The sequence below is a fragment of the Manis pentadactyla genome, chromosome 2 (genome assembly GCF_030020395.1).
Source record: "Manis pentadactyla isolate mManPen7 chromosome 2, mManPen7.hap1, whole genome shotgun sequence".
Lineage (NCBI taxonomy): Eukaryota > Metazoa > Chordata > Mammalia > Pholidota > Manidae > Manis > Manis pentadactyla.
This window is the reverse complement of record NC_080020.1, coordinates 180,934,410-180,960,514: the sequence shown is the minus strand read 5'-3', so window position 1 is coordinate 180,960,514 and position 26,105 is coordinate 180,934,410. Positions and strand designations below refer to the sequence as shown.

The window sequence follows — 26,105 nt, the reverse complement described above, 5'->3', positions numbered from 1 at the left end:
AACAAAATGTCGATCAGTGAAGCCATTTCAGATGGTTTTAGAGAAGGATCAGAGATAATAGGCTAGATAAGCATACATTCTAAACTTGTTTTCCATACAATTAAATCTCCCTGAACCACTAAGCTTGGTTAAATCCCTACACAGCACAGAAGCCTCCCTAGATCATTTTATTGGATACGTTATCTGAGAAGTATGCTGGACGCTGAGCTAGATGGTCTACAATGCCTGCTTGCACAGATAAACGGCTATTTTGAGTATAATGCAAGGCTCTAGTTCCCTTTAACCATAAGAATTAAAACAATACTTATCACCATACAGTTTGATATTACTTCCAGTAAGTACAATATTTATTAAACATATCTTCAGTTGTTTTGTTACATAGTGTGCAACAAATTACAATATTCTGCAGCCACAAATTATATGCAGAGTATGAAGAAACTATTAATCAGATAGTGTAGTCTTTCCATTTATAACTCTACAAGGAAGAACTAGCAAATCAGATCTTACATATAACATCTCACTAAACTTTATGCATGGAAAGTGACAGACACTGGTTGTGCTGTTTGATACAAAATGGCTGAACTTCATCTTCAGAAGACTAAACCTGACATCTAAACATGCCAATAGAAACACCTAAACAAAATATATTCTAACCAACCACAGGAAACAGTCTGGCATCAGGAAAGCAACAAGGATTACACACATTATTTTATAAACCAGCACACAAAGGTTTAAAACAGTTCTGAAAATGAAGTTAGCTGTCTTGAGTCAAGGGAATAAAAAAAAAGTCAGTATTGACCATTTACAATCTCTGACCTTTGTGGAGACGGTAAGAATCTGTTGTAGTGCAGCTACATACAGTACAATTCAGGCAATTTTGTTTTTTTTTTCACTTGGGTTCAGATTGCAAATTCATTGCTGTGAGAAAAGGACGGAGGCAAATTTTAGCAGCAACCTCCACCTGACTGCTTCACCGGAGTGCTCTGAATTTTAACATTGGACTTCTCTGCACCGCCAGCTGTTGCTCCAGGACCCATTCGCTTTTTAATCTCAGCTGCCATTGTCATGAAAGACTGTTCTACATTAGTTGCATTCTTAGCACTGGTTTCCAAAAATGGAATTCCAAGGGAATCAGCAAATTCCTAAGAGAATATTAAGGCACAGTTAACACTGAAAATGTTTTTACACTTAGTGCATTTCTATAATCTGAAATGGGGAGTGAGGAAGGACTAAGTTTACTGAATCCAAATAGAAGCTGCACAAATTGTTGTCAGTGTGCTAGTGCACACATTTTAATAGCTAAGGTGGTTGTGGCTGTTGCATGACTATGTCCACACGCAATTCAAATTCAACACCTTCACATTCAGTATGAAAGTCAAACTTTAAACATACCTTTGCTGTTGTGTAGTCTACTACTTTCTTTGTGGTCAGATCACATTTGTTCCCTACTAACAACTTGTTGACGTTTTCGCTGGCATAACGATCTATTTCCTGCAGCCACTGTTTAACATTATTGAAGGACTCCTATGAAGACAGACATTTTTAAGAATGATTAAATACAGTTCTGGACACAACTTCTCTAAATAAAGCAAGTGATAAAGAGAAGTTATCTCCCTGACCAAAGTTGAACTTGTGAGACAAGGCTAGCTACAGAATAAAACTAGTGATGGAAAAGTGAACTGATATATTAAGGGGACTATACATACCTATATGAATAAGAAATTAGAATTTGAGGGCTTGAGGATGAAAATACCTTATTTGAGAGGGAAATACAGCTCATTAAACTACAGCTCAGACAAATGTAATTATTTTGGAATATGCAATTTAGTAAATGCACTACAAAACCTGGTTTTTGAAATTTGAGGTTCATGATGACTTGAGATTTTTGGAAATTAGCCCAATACTTCTAATGGCGTTGAATCTAAAAATCTATAACTCTAATCTCCTAATTTGGCATGATTTCATTGAGATTTAATATTTGCTACAAGAAAAATGAATTCTAGAGTTTACCCTTCATTCTTTCCTTCGACAGAAAATTTTTTTTTCTAACTTTCTGATCAAAAGAACATTTATGGCCCGCCCTTACACTAAATTCTTCACACTATCTCCACAAACCCCCTACTTACTTTCAACAGCTAATGTTCAGATACTCATTGTCCTCTTAAAATCTTCCTTGAGTTCATCTTATTTCTGAACCACATGCTCCACAGGCAGAAACTTAAAACCCCATTTTTGGCAACTCTGACAAGTCTAAATACCAGGCAAATTCCTATTAATACTTAACATCAAAAACACACTACAAAACAACCCACAGTTCCCTACAAACTCTTGCCAAAATGGTATGGTATTAGTTGATAATAAACATAACCACAGACCCTTGAAAGCAAACGTAAACCCAATTACTAAATTTTCTATTTACTAAAGGAAAATAGAAAATTTTGGTTGACCAATTCATTAGGTATTCAAATGATGGAGAGGAAAAAAATAACAATGTACCTTCTTTAAAAGATTATTGCTTAAAACCAATGTTTTTTAAGTGGTTCACTCATTTGAGGGTGGACAAAGTTTTCTGCCATACAATTAACACTGAGGGCTTACATGCAAAGTCAAAGAATGATATTTATCAAATAGCAACTTTCTATTTCGTCATTGTAACACAATTTCCTCCTGGAACTTACCTGATCTGTCACATCGTATACAACTATAATGCCGTGGGCTCCTCTGTAATAACTGGAGGTGATTGTTCGAAATCTTTCTTGGCCTGCTGTGTCCCACTATTATAAAACAATCAAGAAATCCAACAATTCCATTAAAATAAGAATTGCAGAAAGGGGCAGGAGAAAGGAGACCAGTTTAGTTTACATTAGCAGTTTAGTGTAACTATCAGGATTTGATATGGAAACATCAGCCCTCAATGCTCACACTACTAAAGTGCACGGTTAACCTCCAAATAGCTGCAGGTCCAGAAAAGAAGGTAGTACCAATAATTTAGCTTGCAGTAATACAACCAAATGTCATTAAGTTCTTTTAGATCAGGAACTATGTCATACTTTTCACATTGCCTACAACCCTTTGCGAACCGTGGGATGCACTGAATTTTGAATGCAGAGAGGGGTTGACTTGATTAGGAAAGTTACTGGCTTGATAACCCTTTCCCACAGTTCACTCACACGGAAGACAATCACTTCTAGCACATTTTACCACCACAGAAAGCACTGAAAGAGCCTAATTCAGATAACTACCAGTCAAGTCAACACTTTAACCATCTCAGAAAAGTATTATCTTAATCTGAAGGAAAACAATGTTAAGGAGGATGACTCCAAATACTTTTGTGCTGGATTTAAATAAACTAGTTATTAAAAATACCAAGAGGAAAACTTGTTAGATTTAAAAAGCCTTGGTTTTAATAAGAGCAATGAGAATTTTGTTTAAATTGCTCCTAGAAAATGCCTTTTAAAAAAATGTGTATAATTAGAATAGTTAGTAGTAACTATCCACCCCACTAAAACATACTGGTAAAAGACAACATCTTGATTGATGTTGATGGGAAAATAACAGAATGGTTAACCTTAAAAAAAAAAAAAATGGGACTTGACACCTAAGACAAGTGGAGATTAAAATGTAACAACAGCCTTTAGGGGAAAGGAACTGTAGTTTTCCTTCCTACAAGTACCTTTCTCTGCTACTGATCTTCCTGTGTATATAATACTCATTAAACCCTCATAAGCATAGGGTAAATGATTTTCCCATGTTTGTCTCTCCTACTGAAATGGAATCTCCTCCAGTAGGGGCTATGTTCCATTCATCTTCATAACCTTGAATCTATCTAAGTGCCTGGTGTAATGTAAGCATTTCCATAAATGCTTCATGAATGAACAATCACAGAAAGAGGCGTCCCATGGTATGAGACTGGACTCTCTAACTGCCCTGCCGTGCTGAATATTTTATAATCACTAACTGTGATAAAGACCCAGATGGCACACCTGAACAAGAAAAGCAGAAAGTATAATAAAAATGCAGATCAACACAATCATTTTCAAAGACCTAGAAAACTTGAAGGGTAACTCAAGCCAAGAAAGATACAATGCTACAGGGTTAAAAGTAAAATCTTGTGTTTAGATTTTGAAAACACAAGTCACAAAGTGTTAAAATCCAAACCAGTAATATGGCTATTGAGACAGCAAATGTAGTAGACCTCCTTTTTGTCTTTGAATGGATTAATGATGGGAAAAAGGCATGAGTCCCTGAAGTCCAAGAGAGAGGAAAAAATCCAGAGTTCAAATCAAGACAGGATTTACCCCATGCAGTCCACAATGGCTGGACTATACAGGCATACCTCATTTTATCGTGCTCTGCTTTACTGCACTTCACAGATGTAAAACAGAAGTGCCAGGAGAAGCAGCAAGTTACCCAGAAGACCTAGCTAAGACAAGGAAGGTGGCTACACTTAACAGATTTTCATTATAGATGAAAACAGCCTTCTATTGAAAGAAGATGCCATCTAGGACTTTTCATAGCTAGAGAGAAGTCAACACCAACCTTCAAAGGACAGGCTGACTCTCGTTAGGGATAATGCAGCTGGTGGCTTTAAGCTAACGCCAATGCTCCTTCACCATTCTGAAAATCCTCAAGAATTAGGCTCAGTCTGCTTTGCCTATGCTCTATAAAGGGAACAACAAAGCTTGGATGACAGCACATCTGTTTACAATGCAGTTTAGTGAATATTTTAAGCCCACTGCTCAGAAAAAAAGATTCCTTTCAAAAATATTACTGCTCATTGACAGAGCACCTTGTCACCCAAGAGCTCTGATGGACACGTACAATGAGATTATTGTTTTCACACCTGCTAAACACTGATTCTGCAGCCCGTGAATCAAGATGTGATTTCAACTTTCAAATTTCATTTAAGAAATACATTTCATAAGGCTACAGATGCTCTCTTATATGCTGTAACAGAGAGATTCCTCCAATGGATGTGAATAAAGTAAACTGAAAACCTTCCACAAAGAATTCACTATTCTAATGCCATTAAGAACATCTATGACTCATGGGAAGAGGTCAAAATACCAATAATAACAAGTTTGGAAGAAATGATTCTAACCCTTCTGAACGACTTTAATAGTTTCACGACTTTGGTGGAGGAAGTAACTGCAGATGTGGCAGAAACAGCAAGAGAACCAGTATTAGATGTGGATCCTCAAGATGTGACTGGATTGCTGCATCTCAAAATTTAATGGATGAGGAATTGCTTCTTACGGATGAACAAAGAAAGTGGTTTCTTGAGATAGAAACTGCTCCTGGATAAGATGCTGTGAAGATTGTTGAAATGACAAGAAAGAATCTAGACTATTACAAAAACTTAATTTATAAAGCAGTGCCACAGTGTGAGAGGACTGACTCCAATTTTGAAAGTTCTACTGCGGATAAAATGCCATCAAGTAGCACTACATACTACTACAAACAGCACTACACAGTACACTACAAATAGCACTACATAGAGAAATTGTCTGTGCAAGAAAGAATTAATTGATGTGGCAAACTTCACTGTTCTCTTATTTTATAAGTAATTGCCACAGCCACCCCAGTCTTCAGCAATCACCACCCTGATCAATCAGTAGCCATCACCATCAAGGCAAAACCTTTCACCAAAGAAAAAATTAAAACTCGCTTTTTAAAAGTTCAGTTGATGGTTAGCATTTTTTAGCAATAAACTATTTTTTAATTAAGATATGTACACTGTTTTTTTTTTAGACAAAATGCTACTGCACAATTAATAGACTACAGGATAATGTAAACAAAACTTTTATATAAAAGTGGAAAATCAAAATATTCGTTTGACTCAGCTTCATCATGATGGTCTGGAACTGAACCCACAATATCTGAAGTAAGCCTATATATCATTTTTCATTTTAGGGATATTTTAATAAAAGGCACTTGTAAAATGCAACAGTAACTAAAATTATAGAATGTTCTAAATACATGCTTCCAGAAAAGAATGACTGACTTCAGAGTTAGAAGGTTGTGATAAAATCAATCTAAAAGGCAAGCAGCCAATAGAAACGGAATTAATCTCTTTCAGGCAGCTCCAAAAGTCTTAGGGAGAGAAGTTGAAGGAAACTGGCTTCAGGCTCAATATAAAGAATGAACAATTACAGGTTATTTATAAATAGAACTAGCTGCTCTGAAAAATGGTGAGTTTCCCAGAGATGTTCAAAAAAAGGCACCAGATAGGGAAAGGAAATTCTGACTTTAGATCAAAAGAATACTGAGTAACCTGTAAGATCCTTTCCAGCCATAGGAAAGTAACAGTACATGAGTGTTTCAGAAATACACACCCAAATCTTAGGGGAACAATTATCACACATAACCATTTCACATCAGTAGTTAGAGGTGAGGCTTGGGTGCATCCTTCTGAAATAAATATTCTTTGTGGTCCCAAGTATAAAGTTGGCACTCTACCTTTCATACTGATTTTTCCCATTATATATAATCTGTTCATTGGTTGAAAAGCTACCATTGATTAACTATATCCTTGCAAGTCCTAATCTGAAGTATCAAGCATGTTCACCTGTATCAAAATCCACAATTCTTTTGTAAAGTATCTTTCCCTTATCAGTCAAACAAGGAAAGGGAACAATTACAAAAGAAACCTATCAAACTTCCATTTATTTGGGTATATCATATCATCAGTAACACTTGTATACTGCCCACAAGTTTACAAAGGGGCTTTCACATACATTATTATATATGCAGATTAGATTTGGTTTTCACAACTACCTTATGTGTTAATCATCATCATCATACTCATTTACAGATAAGAAACTGAGTCTCAGGGAAAAGGTTGAACAAAGTTAAACCCATGGCTCTCTAACAAATAAATACCAGAATAAAGACACCAAATACAAGTTTCCTGACTCCAAATCCAGTACTCCTTCCAGTTCAGTGTGTTATCAGTTCCACGAAAACAACAGTCACTGGTTTTGTTACTTCATTATTAATAGTCAACTCTAAAAGATACCCAGAGACTAATTTTTTTAAAGACCATACATAACATACATCCACACTGGTAGTATCCAGACCCATATTAAGGTGATGAAACTGAACTATAGCAATTGCCTATTTTTAATTTGGGGTTGGGATTGTATGGATGGGTAAGGGGGTTAGGATCACACAGAGACATAAAATCAGTAAGACCAAGTGTTATGGGTCACTTGGTTCTGCTAACTGTAGGCAAGTCATTATTATATCTCAGCATCCACTTTCTGAGCTGTAAAACATGTTAGGAAAGCTAAGTTCCTTTAAAATTCTGTGTTTCTACAAAGTTGGTACATACTATCTAATAAATAACAAAGAACTAAAGAAATACTCTTCAACTAATTCACATATGAAGAAACTCTCCTAGGTTTCTTTAAATGTTCCACAGTATTCAGTACAGTAAAAGACAGTCAGAATATGCTCAATATATTTTCCCTGTAAGAAAGGATAAAACTTTAGACTCCCACTGATAAAAGCACAAGTAGGACGAAGTTTGACTTAAAACATGTATTTCTCTGCTTTATGAACTGAAAATGCAATGATAATCTTAGAGAAATCATTTTTAATCTAAACAATTATTCTACCACTCTGTCATAGATGCATGATTCTTAAGACACTTTAATTTTATTAAAAAAATAAAATACATTCTAAATTTACCAAAATAATTTCCAAAAATATTCTTAGTCTAAAAATGACTTACTATTTGAAGCTTGATTGTTTTCCCATCTAACTCTATAGTTCTTATTTTGAAATCCACACCAATTGTGCTGATGTAGCTTTCCGTATATGTATCATCCTGAAGGGGAAAAAAAAGATTAATATTCAATAGAGTAAATAAGAAAATATATTATTAGCTTTTATCTACAAAGTTAATAAAGTTAAGGCCTAACACATTGAGAACAGCCACTCTACCCTACTCCAGTACTCAGTACATGTTCTGAATACCAAAGACTATAACTGTAGTTTTCTTCTTAAGAATTGTTCAGTAGCTATTTAATTTTTCCATTTAATTTAAAATTACTTGATTTTTCTTTACATACATCACATAGAAAGAGGTTTCATATTTTCAATGACTGTGAAATGATTTTTCTAATTGCTAATCAGTACAACTCTTGCTCTCCCATCCCCCAACTCCCATCCAATTTATTCACCACAAAGCAATGAACATGTCATTCTCCTCTTCTGGATGTTTTTTAGAAGTCAATTTTATTTCCTAGTTACTACTTTTTAAAATTAATGTATATAACTCACATAATAAAATTTACCCATTTAAAGTGTATACTTCTTAGTATATTCATAAAGTTGTGCAACCATCACCACTATCTAATTCCAAAACATTTTCATCACCCCAAAAAGAAACCCTGTACCAAGCAGCAGTCACCCTCCATTTCCTCCTCTCCCCCTGGACCCTGGAAACCACCAGTCTACTCGATGTTGCAATGGATTTGCCCATTCTGGACATTTCATGTGAATGGAACCATACAGTATATGGTCTTTTGTGTCTGGCTTCTTTCACTCAGCATAAAGTTTTCAAGGTTCGTTCATGTTACAGCAGGCATCAGTACTTCATTCCTTTTTATGGCTGAACAACAGTACACTGTATGGATATATCACATTTTATTTATCCATGCTTCAGTTGGTGGACATCTGGGTTGTTTCTCCTTCTTAGCTATTATCAATAATGCTGTTATGAACATGTGTACAAGTTTTTGTATGAAACGTTTAATCCAATGTTAAACTTCTAAAATTACACCTGTTTTTCTCAAGTGATCTGTTAAGACATTATCTTCAGAATGAAAACAAAACTTTTTTCTAAGTGAAAATATTTGTGAAAGGGTAAGTGAATGGACAGATCAGACTGTCACCACCTAATCCCTGAACAATCTCAGCAAGCACAGAGCACCACCTGGGAAGAAGTCTGCCAACAAAAACTGGGCCTACATCTAATCACACCTCAATCAAGGAAGAGCAGCACTGTCAAGCAGAACTTTTCTTTTATAATGGAAAGGTTATAGAAGTTGTGCTAAGTCAATACAGTAGCCACTAGCCCCAAGTAGCTCATAAGAACAAGGTAATGAATTTTTTATTTTGTTCTTTAATTTAAATTTAAATAGCTGTATGGACTAGGAGCTCCCATAAGGTTAGCATAACTCTGTAGCTTACTTCCAACTACAGAATCACAAGGAATAAAGGAACAAGTTTTAAAGATACCCCAGAGAAGCAAGGTGACAAATCTAAAATGCTGAACATTACATAGGATAACCGCCCCAGTTTCTGCAAAAAGTAAATGACAGGAAAAATACATAAATAAAAAAGGGAGAGGTTGGAAAAACTGCAGGTAAGAGAGACTAAGCAGCAAAACAACCAAATGGAATGTGTAGACCATGTTGAATCCTGACTCAAACCAACTATAATACTGCATTTCTGAGACAATCAAGAGAAATTTATTTTGTAAGTTGACCATGACATTGCTATTTTATAAAAAAACGTCCAGTTTTTAGAAATGCACACTAAAATATATAGGGGGAAATGACACCTCTGGAGTCTATGTTACAACACTCCAACAAAGAGATGGAGAAAAAAGGACTAAATGAAGCCAATGCTGGCAAGCCTTAATGCTGAATGTGATATATACATGGGGACTGAGACAAAAAATATCTCTAAAGAAAACTGTAAAATGTGATCAGAGAGAGTTTTAAGTGGCTAGAAGTAGTTATGTTGACTTATTCTCCTCATATATTTGCGTGTATGCCCATGTAGAACCATTGGGTAAAAGGATATTTTTAAAGCTCTAAATGCAATTTGACAAAATGCTCATCTTTACTAGGTATTCATTTTTTTTAACGTGATTTTTTAGCTGAGTGTCTTAATAAGCATCACGTACTGCAATGAGGTGGGTAGAGAACAAAATGAAGGCAATAAACATTCATTCAGCACTTCTACACACCAGGTGCTTTGTTAGAAATACTTATAAATGCTTTGTTAACTTTCTTACAAATCCCTACATGAGTGTTACTTGCATGCCTCTGAGCCACTGGACATGCTATTACTCGCATCCAAATGCTCGGTATCTCTTTCTGCATACCTCCTAGTCTCCATCCTCTGGGTCACATGGCAATTTTTATTCATTCATCAGTTTTGAGCTCAGGCAATACTAACTGTCCAGCATTCTCCAACTCCTCAGCCAATGGTTAAGAAATTCTTCCCTCTGTGCTCCCAATAGCTCATTATACAGTTTTTATTATACCTTTCTCAGTTAGTCTCTATATTGTAGGTCTGGGAATCAGTATTTTTTACTTGCCTGGTGATTCTACTGTGTCTGAAATACTGAAAACCTGTGACTTCAATCAATAAGCATCTTACAGAGGACTTTCTTTGAAATACAAAGACCTCAGGCTACAGCCATTTTTATCAAGAGATGCCAGGTTCTTCCACATACCTAGAATTGTAGATTTAATACTAGCAATTATTCTTAATTTAGATATTTGCCAATTTAGTAAAAATTAAGTAACATCTAATTTCAAAGTCCTTTAATTACAAGTAAGATTGAGCAATTTTCATACTTATTGGCAACTTAAATTTCTTTTGAGAACTGCCCACTCATCCACTCATTTATTTGCCCATCTTTCCACTAGAACAAATATCCTTTTCTTATGAATGTGTAAGCGTACTTTATACATTGAGAATATCATCCCTTCCCCATACATATTTTTTTGCTGGCATCCTTTGTTTTCTAACATTTTTCTGCACTTGACATTCATTTTAATGCAATCAAATTTAATGTTTTCTTTCCTGATTTTTTTTCTGTGTTAGAAAGTACTTTCACACAAGATTAAACAGCCACCTATGCTTTATTCTATTATTCCCATGGTTTCATTTTTAACTATTATATAATGAAAGTACATATGTATTTTAAATGACCTTCATTAATATCATCACATGTCATCAGAAAAGTCCTATTAAGTATTTGAGATGCTGTCAAGCTCACAGTGGTTAATTGTAAGTTTTCTACATTTCTAATTTTTCCTCGAAAGCTTGAATTTTATTATGGGCAGCAAATGCTGTCAGATATTTTCCTTGAAGTGACAGTTTCAGTACATTTGAGAAAACGTCTGCCCAATACCCAATTCTCTCTCTCTCTCTCTCTCTCCCTCTCCCTCTCTCTCTCTCTCTCTCTCTCTCTCTATATATATATATATATATATAGTTTGTGAATTATTAAGTTAAAAAAAAGTGTTTAATGAAAAAAGCAGCTAGTTCAGCTTGCAACTCAACTATATAAATGCTATTCTTTTCCTCAAGACAACCAAAATACTGCATTATGCAGTAAAAGTGCTTTATATGTGCTACTGATTTTTTCACACAGAATATTTCCAAAAGAATACTCAAGGATCAAGATTTTTTAAATTAATCATCTTTACTGTTTCATCCAAGAAACTCAAGTGAAAATGACCCCCTCCACCAGTGAAGAGAGGTAAATTCCATGTGTGTGAGTTCAGTTTGGGGCTGAGAACTGCCTTGACATAGTGCTAAGGCACCAGGCAGCTTTACTCACCATTGCTTCTGCATCATCAGAGCAAATGTCTTTGTTTTAGTACTATTAATAAGTAATTATCTACTCAGTAAATACGAATGGCTTAATATTATTTAGGATAAAAGTTTTGATCTCATGGACCATCTGAGAAGGTCCTGATAATCCTTTGGTCTTTGGTCCACGCTCTGAGAACCAATGATCTAGACAGTGAGAAGGAAAAGATGATAAACTGGAGGCAGTTGATAAAGACAAAGAAGGAGAGAGACTATGGATTCTATTCATTAGATTGAAAGGCATTTATCTGTAAACTGCAGCATGTAGAACACTATGCCATTGTCAAAATGAGTTTGTATCAGACCCTGCTTTTTCTTTTTAATTTTCCATCAAGTCACTTTCAACACAGGCCAACTATCTTCCCTTTACCTCACTACCTATGTTCGAATGAAACACTGACCTCTACTGAGAGTATCAGACAGCAAAGTTTTTTTTTATAGCATTTATTTTATTATTTTTTTTACCATCACTAATTATTTTATTACCATTATTGCATCTTTAAAGAATTATGTTTTAAAATTATTAGTTTTTCTTACTCTCATTATTTATTTTTTTTTTTTGAGAGGGCATCTCTCATATTTATTGATCAAATGGTTGTTAACAACAATAAAATTCTGTATAGGGGACTCAATGCACAATCATTAATCAACCCCAAGCCTAGTTCTCAACAGTCTCCAATCTTCTGAAGCATAACGAACAAGTTCTTACATGGTGAACAAATTCTTACATAGTGAATAAGTTCTTACATGGTGAATAGTGCAAGGGCAGTCATCACAGAAACTTTCGGTTTTGATCACGCATTATGAACTATAAACAATCAGGTCAAATATGAATATTCGTTTGATTTTTATACTTGATTTATATGTGAATCCCACATTTCTCCCTTATTATTATTATTATTATTTTTAATAAAATGCTGAAGTGGTAGGTAGATGCAAGATAAAGGTAGAAAACATAGTTTAGTGCCAGACAGCAAAGTTTTTAATACACTTTGCTGAACTTAAAATTTAAAAGCAACAACCTTTCTTTTAAATAACAGTTCAGGATATCACTAGGGATGTATACTTGGAGGCTTTAAATATATAAATTACAGAGGAATTAATCAGAATAAAATTGTTTAATTCTTTGTCTACCTAGAAAACATAGCATTAATTTCTTTTAAGTCATTTCAGTTTCAACTTACTGCAAACCTAAGGAGGAGGCAAGACTTTCCAACTCCAGAGTCACCAATCAGAAGTAACTTGAATAAATAATCACTGCAAAAAGAAAAAGAACATCACATTAGTAAAAAGCATACTGCATTGTAAGTTCTATAACAAAAATACATCCAAGAGTAACAGCTCATTGAGAGAGACTATAGCTCCTAAAAAATCTATGAACGGCTTAACACAAGCCAAAACTGCAAACAGGCAGAAGCCCTTTGGTGAATCACTAAACATGACAGAATTATGTATATGATAGGCAATGATACAGTGACTTCCACTTCCAAGGTAAAAATGAAGAGAAACCTAAGTAATGTGCATCCTTGGAGACAGAAGTGTCTTTACACTAGATAAATCCCACTCCTCTGCAGTATTAGAGTAAGGGAGTTAACTTTCCATTGCACTGCCAATGAAACATGAATCTCTCCTTCAAATTCTAAGATCAAACATGATTTCATAGTGATCCACCAATAAAGGGGCTTTTATGATCCTTTCCTGGCATCCACCTGCAATTCTCAAGAGCTCTTATAAGATTTTAAAAAATCATTTAACTCTTAACTTCTGAAAGCCTGTATTATACAAATTTAAACTAGGTGTGTGGTAAAGTCAAAGGCTCTTTATGCAATTGCACAACTTTACCAAACATTCTAATAAGTATTAAAGCATTCGTCAGAAAACACTGGAAGCAAGGCTCTGTTTATTTACATTTACCACTGCCAGACCACTCAAAAACCATCCTCAGGGACTCCTTGGACCTGAGGACAACAGACTGCCCACAGTCTCTAAGGGAATCCCTCATAGATCCTTTCTCACTCTGACCAATTCTATATATTGTTTTGTTAAACAATTTCAAAAAGACAAAAACTCCAGAATTTACAGATTTTTTAAAAGAAGATACATGTGATTTTCAATTTTGTTGTAATTTAGTTCTAAGGAAATCATACCTGGGTGAATCCCAAATTACATTCACAACTTGAATTTTTATTACAATTATCATTTACAAGTAAGCAAGATGTAAAACTTTTAGATGTGATTACCTTTGTGAATATTCACTTACTTGTTAACCTGGACTTACATGGTGATATGTATCCTGTATCACTTAAAACATATCCTTTTGGTCTTACCAAGTTACCATAATTATACTATAGTTACCATAGTACACTTATTGTCCCTAATTTTATCTGAAGGAAAGAATTAGAAAAATAAATAAAGTGTACCAGTCAGCAGCAAAATAAAGGTAGAGAAGGAAATAAGAAACTTTTAAACAAGTCACTAAGAAGGTGACTGAAGCATATGATGAACTAACATCTTTTGCAGTTTGAGATCCTGAACAGGCAGGAGAGAGAGAGAATGCTTACAAAAATGTATCCTTAATGATACCTAAATACCAAAAAATTTTTATTAGGCAGTAGAGTTGCTGACTTACTTTAGTACTACTGATAGCTCCTCCTTAATTAGTCCAGATAAATTAAGAATGCTGAACATTGAACACTGGCAATGAGTATATTAAGTACTTTTCCTCAGCAAGAATAATCACACCGATTACTAAGTTTTTAACAGAAATTTCAACATAACAGATGCCCTGAATTTACAAATCTCCCTGAGCACAGTGCCAGGCATCAAGTAAACACTCAATAAGTACGGCCTGAATCAGCTGTACTAGGCCCTGTTACAATAACGGACAGCACTGGGCCACAGATGATGCCTGATATAGCATTCATTACATTAAAATATAAACTCTATTTCAGAGTAACCTAAGTCTGGAAAAAACATGAATACTTCTTAATTGTGTTACAAATTATATTACAGTTTCACGAAATTAGTCAATTTTCTTAAAAATCCACTTTTTCAACAACCACATTCTTTTTAAATTTTCCACGTGGAATTATTTTTATTTATAGTTTTCCTTTTTTATTTATATTGAGGTACATACAATAAAATGTACAAATCTTACTGTACGGCTTGATGAATTCTGACGTGTATATATTCATGCATCCATTGCTCAGATCAAGGTATCAAACATTCTTCTTTTTGCCCCTTCACCTATTTCAACCATTCTCCACTCCCGACCCTACAGCAACCACCATACTGTTCTGTTTTTATGAGTCTATTTAAGTTGTTTGTTCATTTGTTTTGTTTTCTAGACTCCACATATAGGTGAAGTCACATGGTATTTGTCTTTCTCTGACTTATTTCACTTAGCATAATACCCTGTAGGTCCATTCATGTTGTTGCAAATGGCAAGATTTCATTCTTTTTTTTATGGCAGGGTAATAGTCCATTGTACATATGTAGCATATCTAATCATCTCTCTATGGGTATTCACACATTGTTTCCATATTTTGACTATTGTAAATAATGCTGCTTTTCATACAGGAGTGCTTCTGTTTTTTCAGGTTAGTGATCCTATTTTCTTTGGGTAAAACAGCATTATTTAAAAACATTAATTTATAAGTTCCCAATAATTTAAGGTTCACTGCCATCATAAATAATAGGAAGAGTTGAACACGCTTGTCTATAAGGAAATAATCATTGCAAAAGACAACTATTTTGTTCTCTCCCAAACCATCAGCTTTACACATGACAAGCAACATGGAGAATGGCAATCAAACTCATAAACTTCTTCCCCTTACTGAATCAAAATCAAACTCATAAACTTCTTCCCCTTATTGAATCAAAATCAAACTCATAAACTTCTTCCCCTTATTGAATACACGTATCTGGAAAGTGTGACCAATAGCATGTTACTGGCATTGGGACATTTTTAATTACCTACTACTGTAGTAGCTTATTTCTAAACTATTATTGCACTGCATATTCAAGAGTCCAGAGATTTTTGTGTAAAGATATTTTTGTAACTATAATTTATAGAACAGAACACAGCAACAATGTTGACAGAAAATAGCAGATCTAAAATTAGAAAGCACAAGGTCAGAATTTTGGTACAAAGAGTCAAAATAATTTAGCATACAGTAAGACTTCAAATATATTCTTCCTTTATTCCCCAAGAATGTGGATTGAGTTTTCAGCCTACAATACAATTTTGGTTTAAGTGAAAAGACTGCATTATGCTAGTCCAGAAATCTATAGTGTCACAACTGTAATCCCCTCTCCTAAATTAGATTATTATAGTAAATCCTATCCAGTTCCCAAATCAGGACTTCTAGTCTTTTTCATGTCTAATTTACAATGACATATTAATAACTGCCACTTACTGTGCTCCTATAATGTGCCAGACCCTGTGCTAGAGATTTTAAGAGGCATTATTTCTAATCCTAACAAGAAGCCTAACTGGGTGTAGAGGGTGCTAATAGAACCTATTTACAGATGAGGAAATTGAGGCTCATGGTGGTGAGCATCTTGCCTGAAAATCTTATAGCTAATATTCATCTGGATTCAAATGCAGTACAGGTCTTACTGGCTCTAAAACCCATGCAGGCTTTGAAAGGTAAAGAGGTAGAGGACACTGGCTTGTTTTTCAGCAAACATTTATTACAAAGGTTGTGGGACATATACTCTTTTGTTCTCTTGTATGACTTGTCACTTCCTTCAGCACCACTAGAGTTCCTGTGTCTTCAGAATTCTAACTTGAGCTTTTAATTTTTGGAGCTATTTTCTAAATAGCTAGAATGGAACCTGGAAAATTAATGTATTGTCTCTAAATACCAAATAAAAGGTCATGTTAGTGGTCAATTATGCGGAGTTTTTTTTAACTGCTTGGATATTTCTTTAAATTTGGAGAAAAGACTTAAACCCTCTCAAATTCTCAATATTTGATTACTTCGCTTATTTTGACTAATAGACTGCTTTTGTCCTTAGTGGGGGGTTTTAAAAATCTAATCACAGAAATAGTATGTGCTTTATAAAATTCAAGCAATACCTTAACATGAAGTAACTAAAAAGTCCTTACTTCTTTTCTCCAGCCTGACAGTCAGCTTTGAATGGTGTCCTGTGAGGCATACTTAAAGTGAGTGAAGAAAAAGGTGGTACCAGACACAACTACTGCAGTCCAAGCTTTCATTAATCATTCCATTACTCATACCCCAAAGGCTAACAGTATGTAGTTTAATAGTGAATTAAAGTTTATTTGGTCATTATATCATACCATAATCATGACATTGTCTTAAATTTGATGTGAACTTAGTTTGTCTGTTTTCAAGTATGACATTTATATAAAGGTAAAATAACATGATTCCTATCATGCAAGTGAATTTGTTCCAAATGAAAGAGAACAAATTTACTTTCCAATGAACTTCTTAAAATGGGTCTCTTCTCTCCCATTTAGTTATTTAATCATTTGTACCATTTTGTGGACTCACAGATACTGTTATTTTTTGGGTTATTACCCAATGTGGTTTACATTTGTGGCTCAACTGGTATTTTAGCCACTGAGAGAACTTACAGGTTGGCTACTGTGTCCTTTTAATGTGCCACTGTCCCCATCCATTTTCTTCCCTAGTATTTTGCCCAAAGCATTAATCAAGGGTGGCCAATGATATTCTTTAGCTGTATCTCACAACGGAAGAGGCTTCATTAAAAATGCAAAATTAAAATGTCCTCTGATCTCTTAGCAAAAGCTTTGTAAAAGGCACAATGATAGATTTTGGATACACAGACTTAGAATAAATCATTTACCTACACACTCACATATAGATATCAAACATAAGAGTGGAGAAAGTAGACTCCACAGACTACTTAATATGAAGTGTCATTGTAAATTAGACACAAAAAAGACTAGAGTAAGTTCCGATTTGGGAATAGCAGGGAATCCAGTTTTTTCACTTAAACCAAAATTGTAGGCCAAAAAACTCAATCCAAATTCTTGGGGAATAAAGGAAAACTATATTTAAAGTCTTAATGTATGCTAAATTATTTTAACTCTTTGTACCAAAATTCTGACCTTGTGCTAATTTTAGATCTGCATATTTTCTATCAACATTTCTGCTGTGTTCTGTTTTGTAAACGATAGCTACAGAAATATCTTTAAGCAATTTCAAATCTCTGAATTCTCTTGAACATTCAGTATACAAATAGTTTGGAAAAGCTACTATATTAGTAGGTAATTTAAAATGTCCCAATGCAAGTAACATGCTATTGCTATCACACTCTCCAAGTGTGTGTACTCAGTAAGGGGAAGAAAATGTTAGTTGACTAATTTACTGGCTTCAATGTTAAATTCTCTGTAAGTTAACCACACATAGTGAATTGGAAACAGCATATCTGCACTGTGAAATCACAGGCCCTTGAGTTAAAATTCCAATTCTGCTGCTTACTCTGGATGCCCTTATGCAAGGCCTTTAACTATTCTCTGCCTCTGTTTCCTCATCTGTAAAAAGTAGGACACTATTTCTCCAAAGGATTGAGGGAAACAATGTACATACATAAAATATCTGGCTGGTGGTGGGAACTCATATTATTAGTGTTGACCCCATCCCAGGGCTAGCACCAAGGGTTCAAGAGTCCTCAGCACAGTATTCCTCTCCAGCTAAATCAAACTTAACTGAAACTTTCTGTTAGTAGCAGAAAATGTAAGCCCCCTCTCCAAATCTTTCTGCACTGTCTGTTCTGCCATCCTATTCTTTAAAATTATCCAAGATTTAATTTGTGCTAATACTGATATAGTGATTATGTTGAGACTGAGTCATCTTTTTAACTAATTGTAAGCACCAGGGAGGTGAGTTCACATTTCATAATTAAAAACTAAAATCAAAACAACTCGATTCCTACCATACTCTGATGAGAGCAAGAAAGGGCTGACTGTTTTCTTCAACAAGCTTCTTCAAACATGAAATTAGTCATGTGTGTATTTATACACATACATCCCCTGGAAGATTTTTAAAAGTCTGTATTGGAAAAAACTGATAAGGTAGAAGAAGGACAAAGATAAATGTGTGATGATTATATGTATGAGAAAAGCTTTAAAACTGAAACCACCTGCCATTTACACATATCTGAACATTCCCTTCTAGAATACAGAAGTCAAATAACTTTTGCACAGCACAGTAGTTTCTTCTTGAGACTCAGAACGGAGGTGGTACTAATCACATTTTATCGACAAAGAAACAGGCTCAAAAAGAATAACTGAATTGTATAAGGTTAGTGACAGTCTGAACTTAAACTTGGAGTTCACAACTCCAAATGTTATGTTCTTTTTATCACACCACATTCCCTCTGTATTTTATATACTCAGTTGATAAAACTGTCAGTAAATATGCTAAGTCATACATATAAAATCTATGAGAATGAATCAAATCATCTATGAAGTAGCACACAGGACCTGACCAAATATAAAGAAACGTGATTTACTGCTTAAATTAACTCAACATTTGGTTAGTAAAGAAGAAATTAGCTCACCTCAAAAAAATGTGGTAAATTTTAGAGTTCAGACTTCATCAACTTTAGTAACTGATGAATGCAACTGCTCTTCATGAGGACTGGTGCTAGCCACCAATGTACAAGTAAAAAGCACTAAGTAATTATCCACAGTATATATTTCACAAAGTTGCTTCAAATGTCCTTTTGTAAATCTAGCTATTCAACAATTTTTCTAAATTCCATTTAATCCACTTTAGAAAGACTACTATTATACTTGGCTAGGCATTTATCCTAACTACATCCATATGGATTTTAATGTAGTAAAGACACTACAGAGATGACCTATTGTTCTGAATGTGAACACTGATATTCTGTGAACTTAGTATGCCTTTCTTTCAAGGCACTTGGAAACATTTCATGTATCAGTAACTTAACAAGAAACAGGTAAGTAAACATTTTAAAAAACGAAGAGAGGTGCAGAATAGGTCACTGAAGTAAAATCATGCCCAAACAGATCTCACATTGTAAAACAAATTAGTTCAGAACACCAGATTTAAAATTAAACCGTCTACTTGGGTTTCTACATTTAAAGAGGGGTAATAAACATTCTCATTTCTGTTTTTAATTTTAAATCAGGCAGTCTTAACTTGCAGTTCATGAATAGGCCCATGAAGTATGAGCAGCCTGCAACTTGTACAAAATGCTGAGCACGTATGCACACTGGAGCAGTCCACAGGGCTCATCAAATGCTCCTGAGAGACAGGACCATAAATGGGTTAAGAGTACTGTCCTAAATCAAGTTACTGGAAAATATCCATAGGCAGAGCTGAAAGGACAAAAAATAATTCCACCCACGTACTATTGTTACTTACAGGAAATACATAAGGCAAGTCAAGTTCATCATTGCCCTTGGAAAACTTTAATTACATAATTTATTTAATTTCATTTGTAATGCTCACTATTTTGAGGTGCAGACTGCATAATATGCCCTGCTTTAAGACCCTAGTCGACTGGCTGGCACATAAAAGTATGCACTCATTAAATAGTAGCTATTATTATTTTTCAAATGATGTTTCCAAAGAGTGATCCCCCTTGAGCAAAGGCCCATACATGTAACACTACCTATCAGAATTAGGAATCTACAAAAAACAGAGTAAAACTTAACAGAAACTTATTACAACCTTGGATTTAATAAAAGCAGGGTGTTCTGACCGAGTCAACCAGTCACAAAAGTACCAAGAAAAACTTCACTTCCTATTTCTTTGTACCCTATTTCTTCACGTTTCAGTCAACAAACCAATACTTGTTCTCTTGCTCCTTAGGGCATTGGGACTTTTTTTTCCTGCCAAGTATCATTCCACCATTACCTTTTATAATCCAAAATACTCACAAGGTAGTTCCAAAGAAAAGCCAAGACCTAGGTAGTCTTCCCTAATTCTATTCCAGACATCAAAGCAGCAATCTCAGCCCCACCTTCTACAGGAAAACAGTAGAACAGTCTCATCACACCCCAGTCCATGTGGGAAAAAAAAAAAAGAGCATTTTGCATAACTTTCTTCCTAAAACTCCAAAATGTAGTTCAGATAGTCAGAGTGGTAAAAAGCTGATGAGGTACATGTCTAAAATATGTCATTCACTGGCCTCCTATACCCATCTTTTATTTTTCTTCATCTTAAAACAGTTTTTTAAACAAATCTTTAAAAATCTCAAAATCACAAAAAACATTTTATTTAACCCTAAACATTTTCATGTATTAAGAGACAAGAGTAGATAACATAAGCAAAAGGAAGCTACACTTGATTACTGAGACAAAACTATTACAACTGCAAATAGTAAAACTATCATATATGTACGTCAAAAGCTGCCAAGAAGAAAAAAACACAGACACAGCCAAAGGAATGCTAATAGGACAAGACTATAATAAAATGTTATTAGCGCACAGGTAAATTACTAAAATTGATTCCAGAATAAAAAGGACTGAAATATCAAAGAAATAAAATACTCAGAAAGCAAAATTCTCTTAAAAAGCTAGTTAAAGATTTGGCAAGAGAATTCTTGATTCTGAAGCTCTTCCATCTTTAAGAGATTTAAAAAAACACAAAATTTGCTGCAATATATAAGAAACTGTCAATATCCCTCATTTTAAAAGAACTATGATGAAGAGGAAACTTTAAAGTGCGAAGTTGCAGTTATCTTTAAATTACCCTACAAAAAGGATCATCCAATCCACACAAATTCTCAAGATTTATTTTGTGGAGATTCTATATAGCTAATGCAAACACATTACCCAAAGAATTATGTATGCTGATTTTCTACAAACATTAACTCATATTCTGGTTAGTGGAATCCTGGTTACTTTTCTTCTTTAAACTGTTCTGAATTTTTCAAACCACTACCAACACCACCAAAAAAAGTCATCAAGACAACCAACAAAAAGAAAATGTTACTTTTGATTTCTGGTACTTTTCTAGTACAAAAAATTCTAACTAAAATTACATGAAAGCCAGTAATGACCTACTTAATGATGAAATACTGTCTGACAGTTAACCAAACTAAGTAACTTGCTTTCACTTTCAAACCCTTAAAGTATTAAGAAAGTTTTATTCAAAGTACAGTGCTGACAAAAGAAAAAAAAAAGGGCAAATGTTCCTTGAGTCAACCATGACAGTAGGGCAAAGTTTGAAACACTGACTAAATCTTGCACCATGATCTCAAATATCATTCTGGAGCCATAACATTGAAAGAAGAAAAAAAAGCTAAAAACAGGGTAATCACTACAAAATTTTTCTGCAGTAAAGAACTATAATTGATCCAAGTAGACTACTATAGTTCTTCCTACTATAGTTAATTAGTATATTCATAAGTACACATACTTTATTCTTAACACATTCCTTATAAATGAAGCAGCCAAAATGAATTACTTGACACTAAAAAATCCACTAGAAGCTAAACTTTCTGGTATGAGAATAATGGTAAGTATTTCTTAACTCATGTGATGAAATAATCACTGCCTCCTTTACCACCTAGCTCAGAAAATCAGATTCTTTCTTCAGATCTACACGAAAAAAAAAAAAGGTTCGACCCTTTCCACCCACTGTTTAGATTCCACTTCCTGTTGCTTTTTGTTTGTACTTAAAATTCAAACAAGTCTGCCATTACTGTACCATAAAGATAATCCTGGGTTGTCATTTGTCCTAGATCAGCCAAATAACATTTAAAATAATCAACAGGACAGCTTAAAATGTAATCACTGATTGATACACACTATTTCTTATTCTCCTCACTTCCAAACCAGAAGCTTACAATTTAAGATTGTAAAGCACAAGTGTTCAGTAATAAAGCTACCAACAGGTAATCCTATGTCGACTAATTTAAATGTAAAATCCTGTTCCTTCTGAGAGAACCAATCTTTTCTTTTGTCAAGAACCCATTTTCAATAAATAAGTAACCGGGATGTAATGTATAGCATAAGGAATATAGTCAAAATATTGTAACAACTTGGTATGGTGATACCTGGTACCTAGAATTATCATGTATATAAATGTTGAATCACTGTGTTGTACACCTGAAACTAATGTAATGCAATACTGTTGTCAACTACCCTTCAATAAAAAAAAAGAACCCATTTTCATTACCAAATTCAGCAGTACCAATGAAAACTTCTTAAGTTTCTAAAAGGAAGAAGATATATTAGTAGATGATAAGACTAAATAAAGGAATATTTGGGATGTACTTGTAAACATTAGCTAGTATACTATTCTTTCATGTTAGCATATAATGTGTATGCTGTAATACACATATATATTGTATCTGGCATACAGTAAGTGGCTATAAATGTTAACTATTAAGACAACATCATGGAATAATGAAAGGCATTCACCCATTAAAAGTTTTAACTCAAGAAAAAACAAGATTTTAAGGTTTAGAACAAGGTGTTAAAGCAAATGGACTTTCATTTGGGTGATGAAACTCCTAAGAACTTCTTTCCTTCTTTTTTCTATTTTCCAGTTTTTCGCTAATTACCATTATGATAAACAAACTTCATTAAAGACAAAAAGAAGACACTGCTTAAGTCAGATTGGTAAAAATCTGCTTGCTGATTGCCCTGGTGACCTTCCCTAATAGAATACTCAGCACCTTCACTCACCTCAAGTAATTTTCACTAATGCTTTTCTAAGGTTTTCCCAAAGTCCTAGATTATTTTACTAGACACAGTCTAGAATATATGTATTAGGCCAGGTACCAGCATACTTAATGAAAAATACAAAAATTATTTCTGCTGAAGTTATTAATCTAGAGTCCTCAAAAAAAAAAAAGATAGTTTGGCATTATATTCATTTAAGAATTACTATCCTTGCCATTTATTAGCCATTCCTCTTCCTTTTTCCCCTTGAAAAACCCTCCTTGCTTCTCCAAATCTAGTAATTCTCTTACAAGTTTCTTTTTCTATAAAGTCTTCCTGAACCCAACTAGCCAACCACACCACTCCACCCTCCTCTGAAATCTTGTTGCTCCAATCCAGTCTGCCTGCCCATCTGGAACTTGCTATGTCTACTGGTATTTGATAGATATACAATTTTCTATTTTCTATATTCCATTATAGGATCATGTACAAACTCCTTGAAGGTAACAATTATATTCCTAAATCCTACCACTTCTGGAATGCCTTAGATGATATCCACCACCTAGAGGGCTCTTGGTTTTCTTTTACATACACTTGAACCTCACAACTACCCTGACAGGAAAATTGACTCCTACTATCCTATTTTACAAAAGGAGAAGCAAATTCATCAACTAAATAATGTGTCAGGTTCTGTTCAACTAATCTTCAAGATCTATTTATATAGTACTAAATATATGTAGCAAATATAAGAAAGTCCCTGAAAAGAAAGAGGTTTACAAATTTCCATGAAGTGGCAAATCCACTTTATTGCTGCCGCAAAAACTGCTAAATTAGAGATCTTAAGTTCAACTCTGCAGTTCTATTTATGCAAAATGAACTTTGTCCTTGAAGTCCTTGAAAAACAAACAAAAAAAGCCTGCCAACATGGTAAATATGGCACTATTAGAAAACTACCCTCAACCTCTCTTAAGTATGTGAAGTTTTAATACTATGGCTTCTGTTTAGAACAAAAAGGGGACATTTCAGCATCAAACCACAGTATTACAAAACTTGAAGTCAATGTATTTTGCAAGAGCCATGTGACACACACATGACAGTCAGCTAAACTGATGGGTGGACCTTCTAGGGGAAATGTTTAGCAGTAATTGACCAAAGCAGTAAATAAACTTCAGGGTAAGTACAGAATTTTGCTTAAAAAAAAATTCCCACTCTTCTGCAAATTAACTGACACTGAGAAGGAACACCAATTCAGTCTCCTCCAATTATTCACTAATGTACATACACAAACTGTAGGAGGATTTTTTTAAGTGACATTAAGGAAAGGCCAACAAAGTTTTCCCAAGAAAAGTGAACACCAGTTCCCAGGAAGGTGCCAGGTATGTCACACATGCTGTGGTGACTTCCTGAGTAAGCAAAAAAAAATGCATTAACTTTTCATGACACGTCATGGAATCTCATTCCCTATCTTCGAGCATTCATTAGGTAATCCCAAACCTACAGATCTATCGTAGGGCCCATTCGTTTCTCTTTCAACTTGACAGCAGTGTTCCTTTAATTTGGTATTATCAGAAAAATGTCCCTACGTCTTAGCTTTTTTTTCTTGACCTACACAAGACAAAATGACTTTAGCGTCCTCTAAAAAAAATTGTCACAAATGCCCACGTTTTCAAAGAAGCCAGTGGGCTCCGTAAGTTCTTATAGAGCTCCAAGAAATAACTAAAAAGAGAACTAAAAATTTAAAATCCCTTCTCAGCATGTACTCATTATCCTCAATCCCATGGAGTCCTGAAAAGCATCCATATTACCTGCAACCTGGCCGGGAGGATGGAAGGGGAAGCCAACAAGCTCAAAATTTTCAAGTAAAGCTGGTTTCCACCCAGACGACGCTGACAGCTCCGCAGAGTGCGGGCGCAGGCAGGGTTTGACAGTGCCCTCTAGGAGAGCTCTCCTACCTAATCCCCTCCCCTTAGGAACAAGTCTTCCTTCAAAAGTCACTACCTCCAAAGGCAGCTAACCCTTTCCACCGCCCCACCACCGCCTCCCAACCACCCCACCCCCCTCGGCAGACTGTCCGTTCGCACCGGCCGGGCACTCAGGCCCTCCATCCTGACCGGGTCCAGGCCCAGGCGACTCACCCCTCCGGCCCGTCCCCTCCCCCGGCCGCCCCTCCGCCGTCAGACAATGGGACCCGACTCACGGCCGCCAGCCTCTTCCGGCCCCATCACCCGCCCCTCAGTCCGGTCGAGGCCCCCCCACGCCCCAGCCCTCTAGCCCCATTTAAGCTATCCCAAGCTGGCCCACCGACCCAGCCGACTGGTGCCCTCCTGCACTCACTATTCGGGATTCATGCTGGACATGTCACTGCAGCTGCCGCCGCCGCCGCCGCCACCGCCGCCCTTGCTGCAGCCGCCGCCCTGACTATCCGCGCCACGGGTAATCGAAGGACAGGAATGAGATAGGCTGCTCCGGGAGAGCAAACGTCTTTCCCCACTTCGTCCCCTTAGAACACAATCAGCAGCCGCCGCCACTCAGTTATCGCTTCCACCCAAAATGGCCGCCGGCGAACCAGGAAATAGGAAAGCCTTAGACTGAGGGGCCTTTACACAGCCCTGAGGACTGCCGCACCGCGTGGCATGCCGGGAAAGAGAGTTGCAAGCCTGGCAGTGGTCACTGCGGTCTGAACGCGCTGCACAGCAGCCAAGACTCAGTTTCCCGCCAAGCTCCGCGCCTCCGGCGCATGCGTACTTGAGGGGTTGTAGCTCGCCCCTTTCCCCTCTCTCTCACCTACCCCCTCTCGCCCCTACCCGCTGACTCGCTGGCCAGGACTTCGCTCGGACTCCCC

General features: G+C 35.7%; 1 protein-coding gene across 1 annotated transcript; it reads right to left on the bottom strand.

Annotated features, from left to right (window-relative positions):
• Window positions 1–315: 315 nt before the first annotated feature.
• RAB1A (RAB1A, member RAS oncogene family) lies at window positions 316–25,837 on the bottom strand. The gene is made up of 6 exons (XM_036920749.2): window positions 25,598–25,837; window positions 12,807–12,879; window positions 7,736–7,831; window positions 2,679–2,774; window positions 1,393–1,524; window positions 316–1,142 (listed from the first exon to the last, which is right to left on the bottom strand). The coding sequence occupies exons 1-6, from the start codon at window positions 25,618–25,620 to the stop codon at window positions 945–947; spliced, it is 618 nt and encodes a 205-aa protein (XP_036776644.1). The 5' UTR covers window positions 25,621–25,837; the 3' UTR covers window positions 316–944.
• Window positions 25,838–26,105: the final 268 nt, after the last annotated feature.

What these genes read in the sequence shown, in the direction of transcription:
- RAB1A (XM_036920749.2), bottom strand. Translation starts at nt 25,620, where the DNA reads ATGTCCAGCATGAATCCCGAATA. An exon ending in TCCAGCATGAATCCCGAATA is followed by an intron (nt 12,880 to 25,597) that starts GTGAGTGCAGGA and finishes TTCTTTTTGCAG; the next exon opens with TGATTATTTATTCAAGTTAC. An exon ending in AAACAATCAAGCTTCAAATA is followed by an intron (nt 2,775 to 7,735) that starts GTAAGTCATTTT and finishes GTTTTATAATAG; the next exon opens with TGGGACACAGCAGGCCAAGA.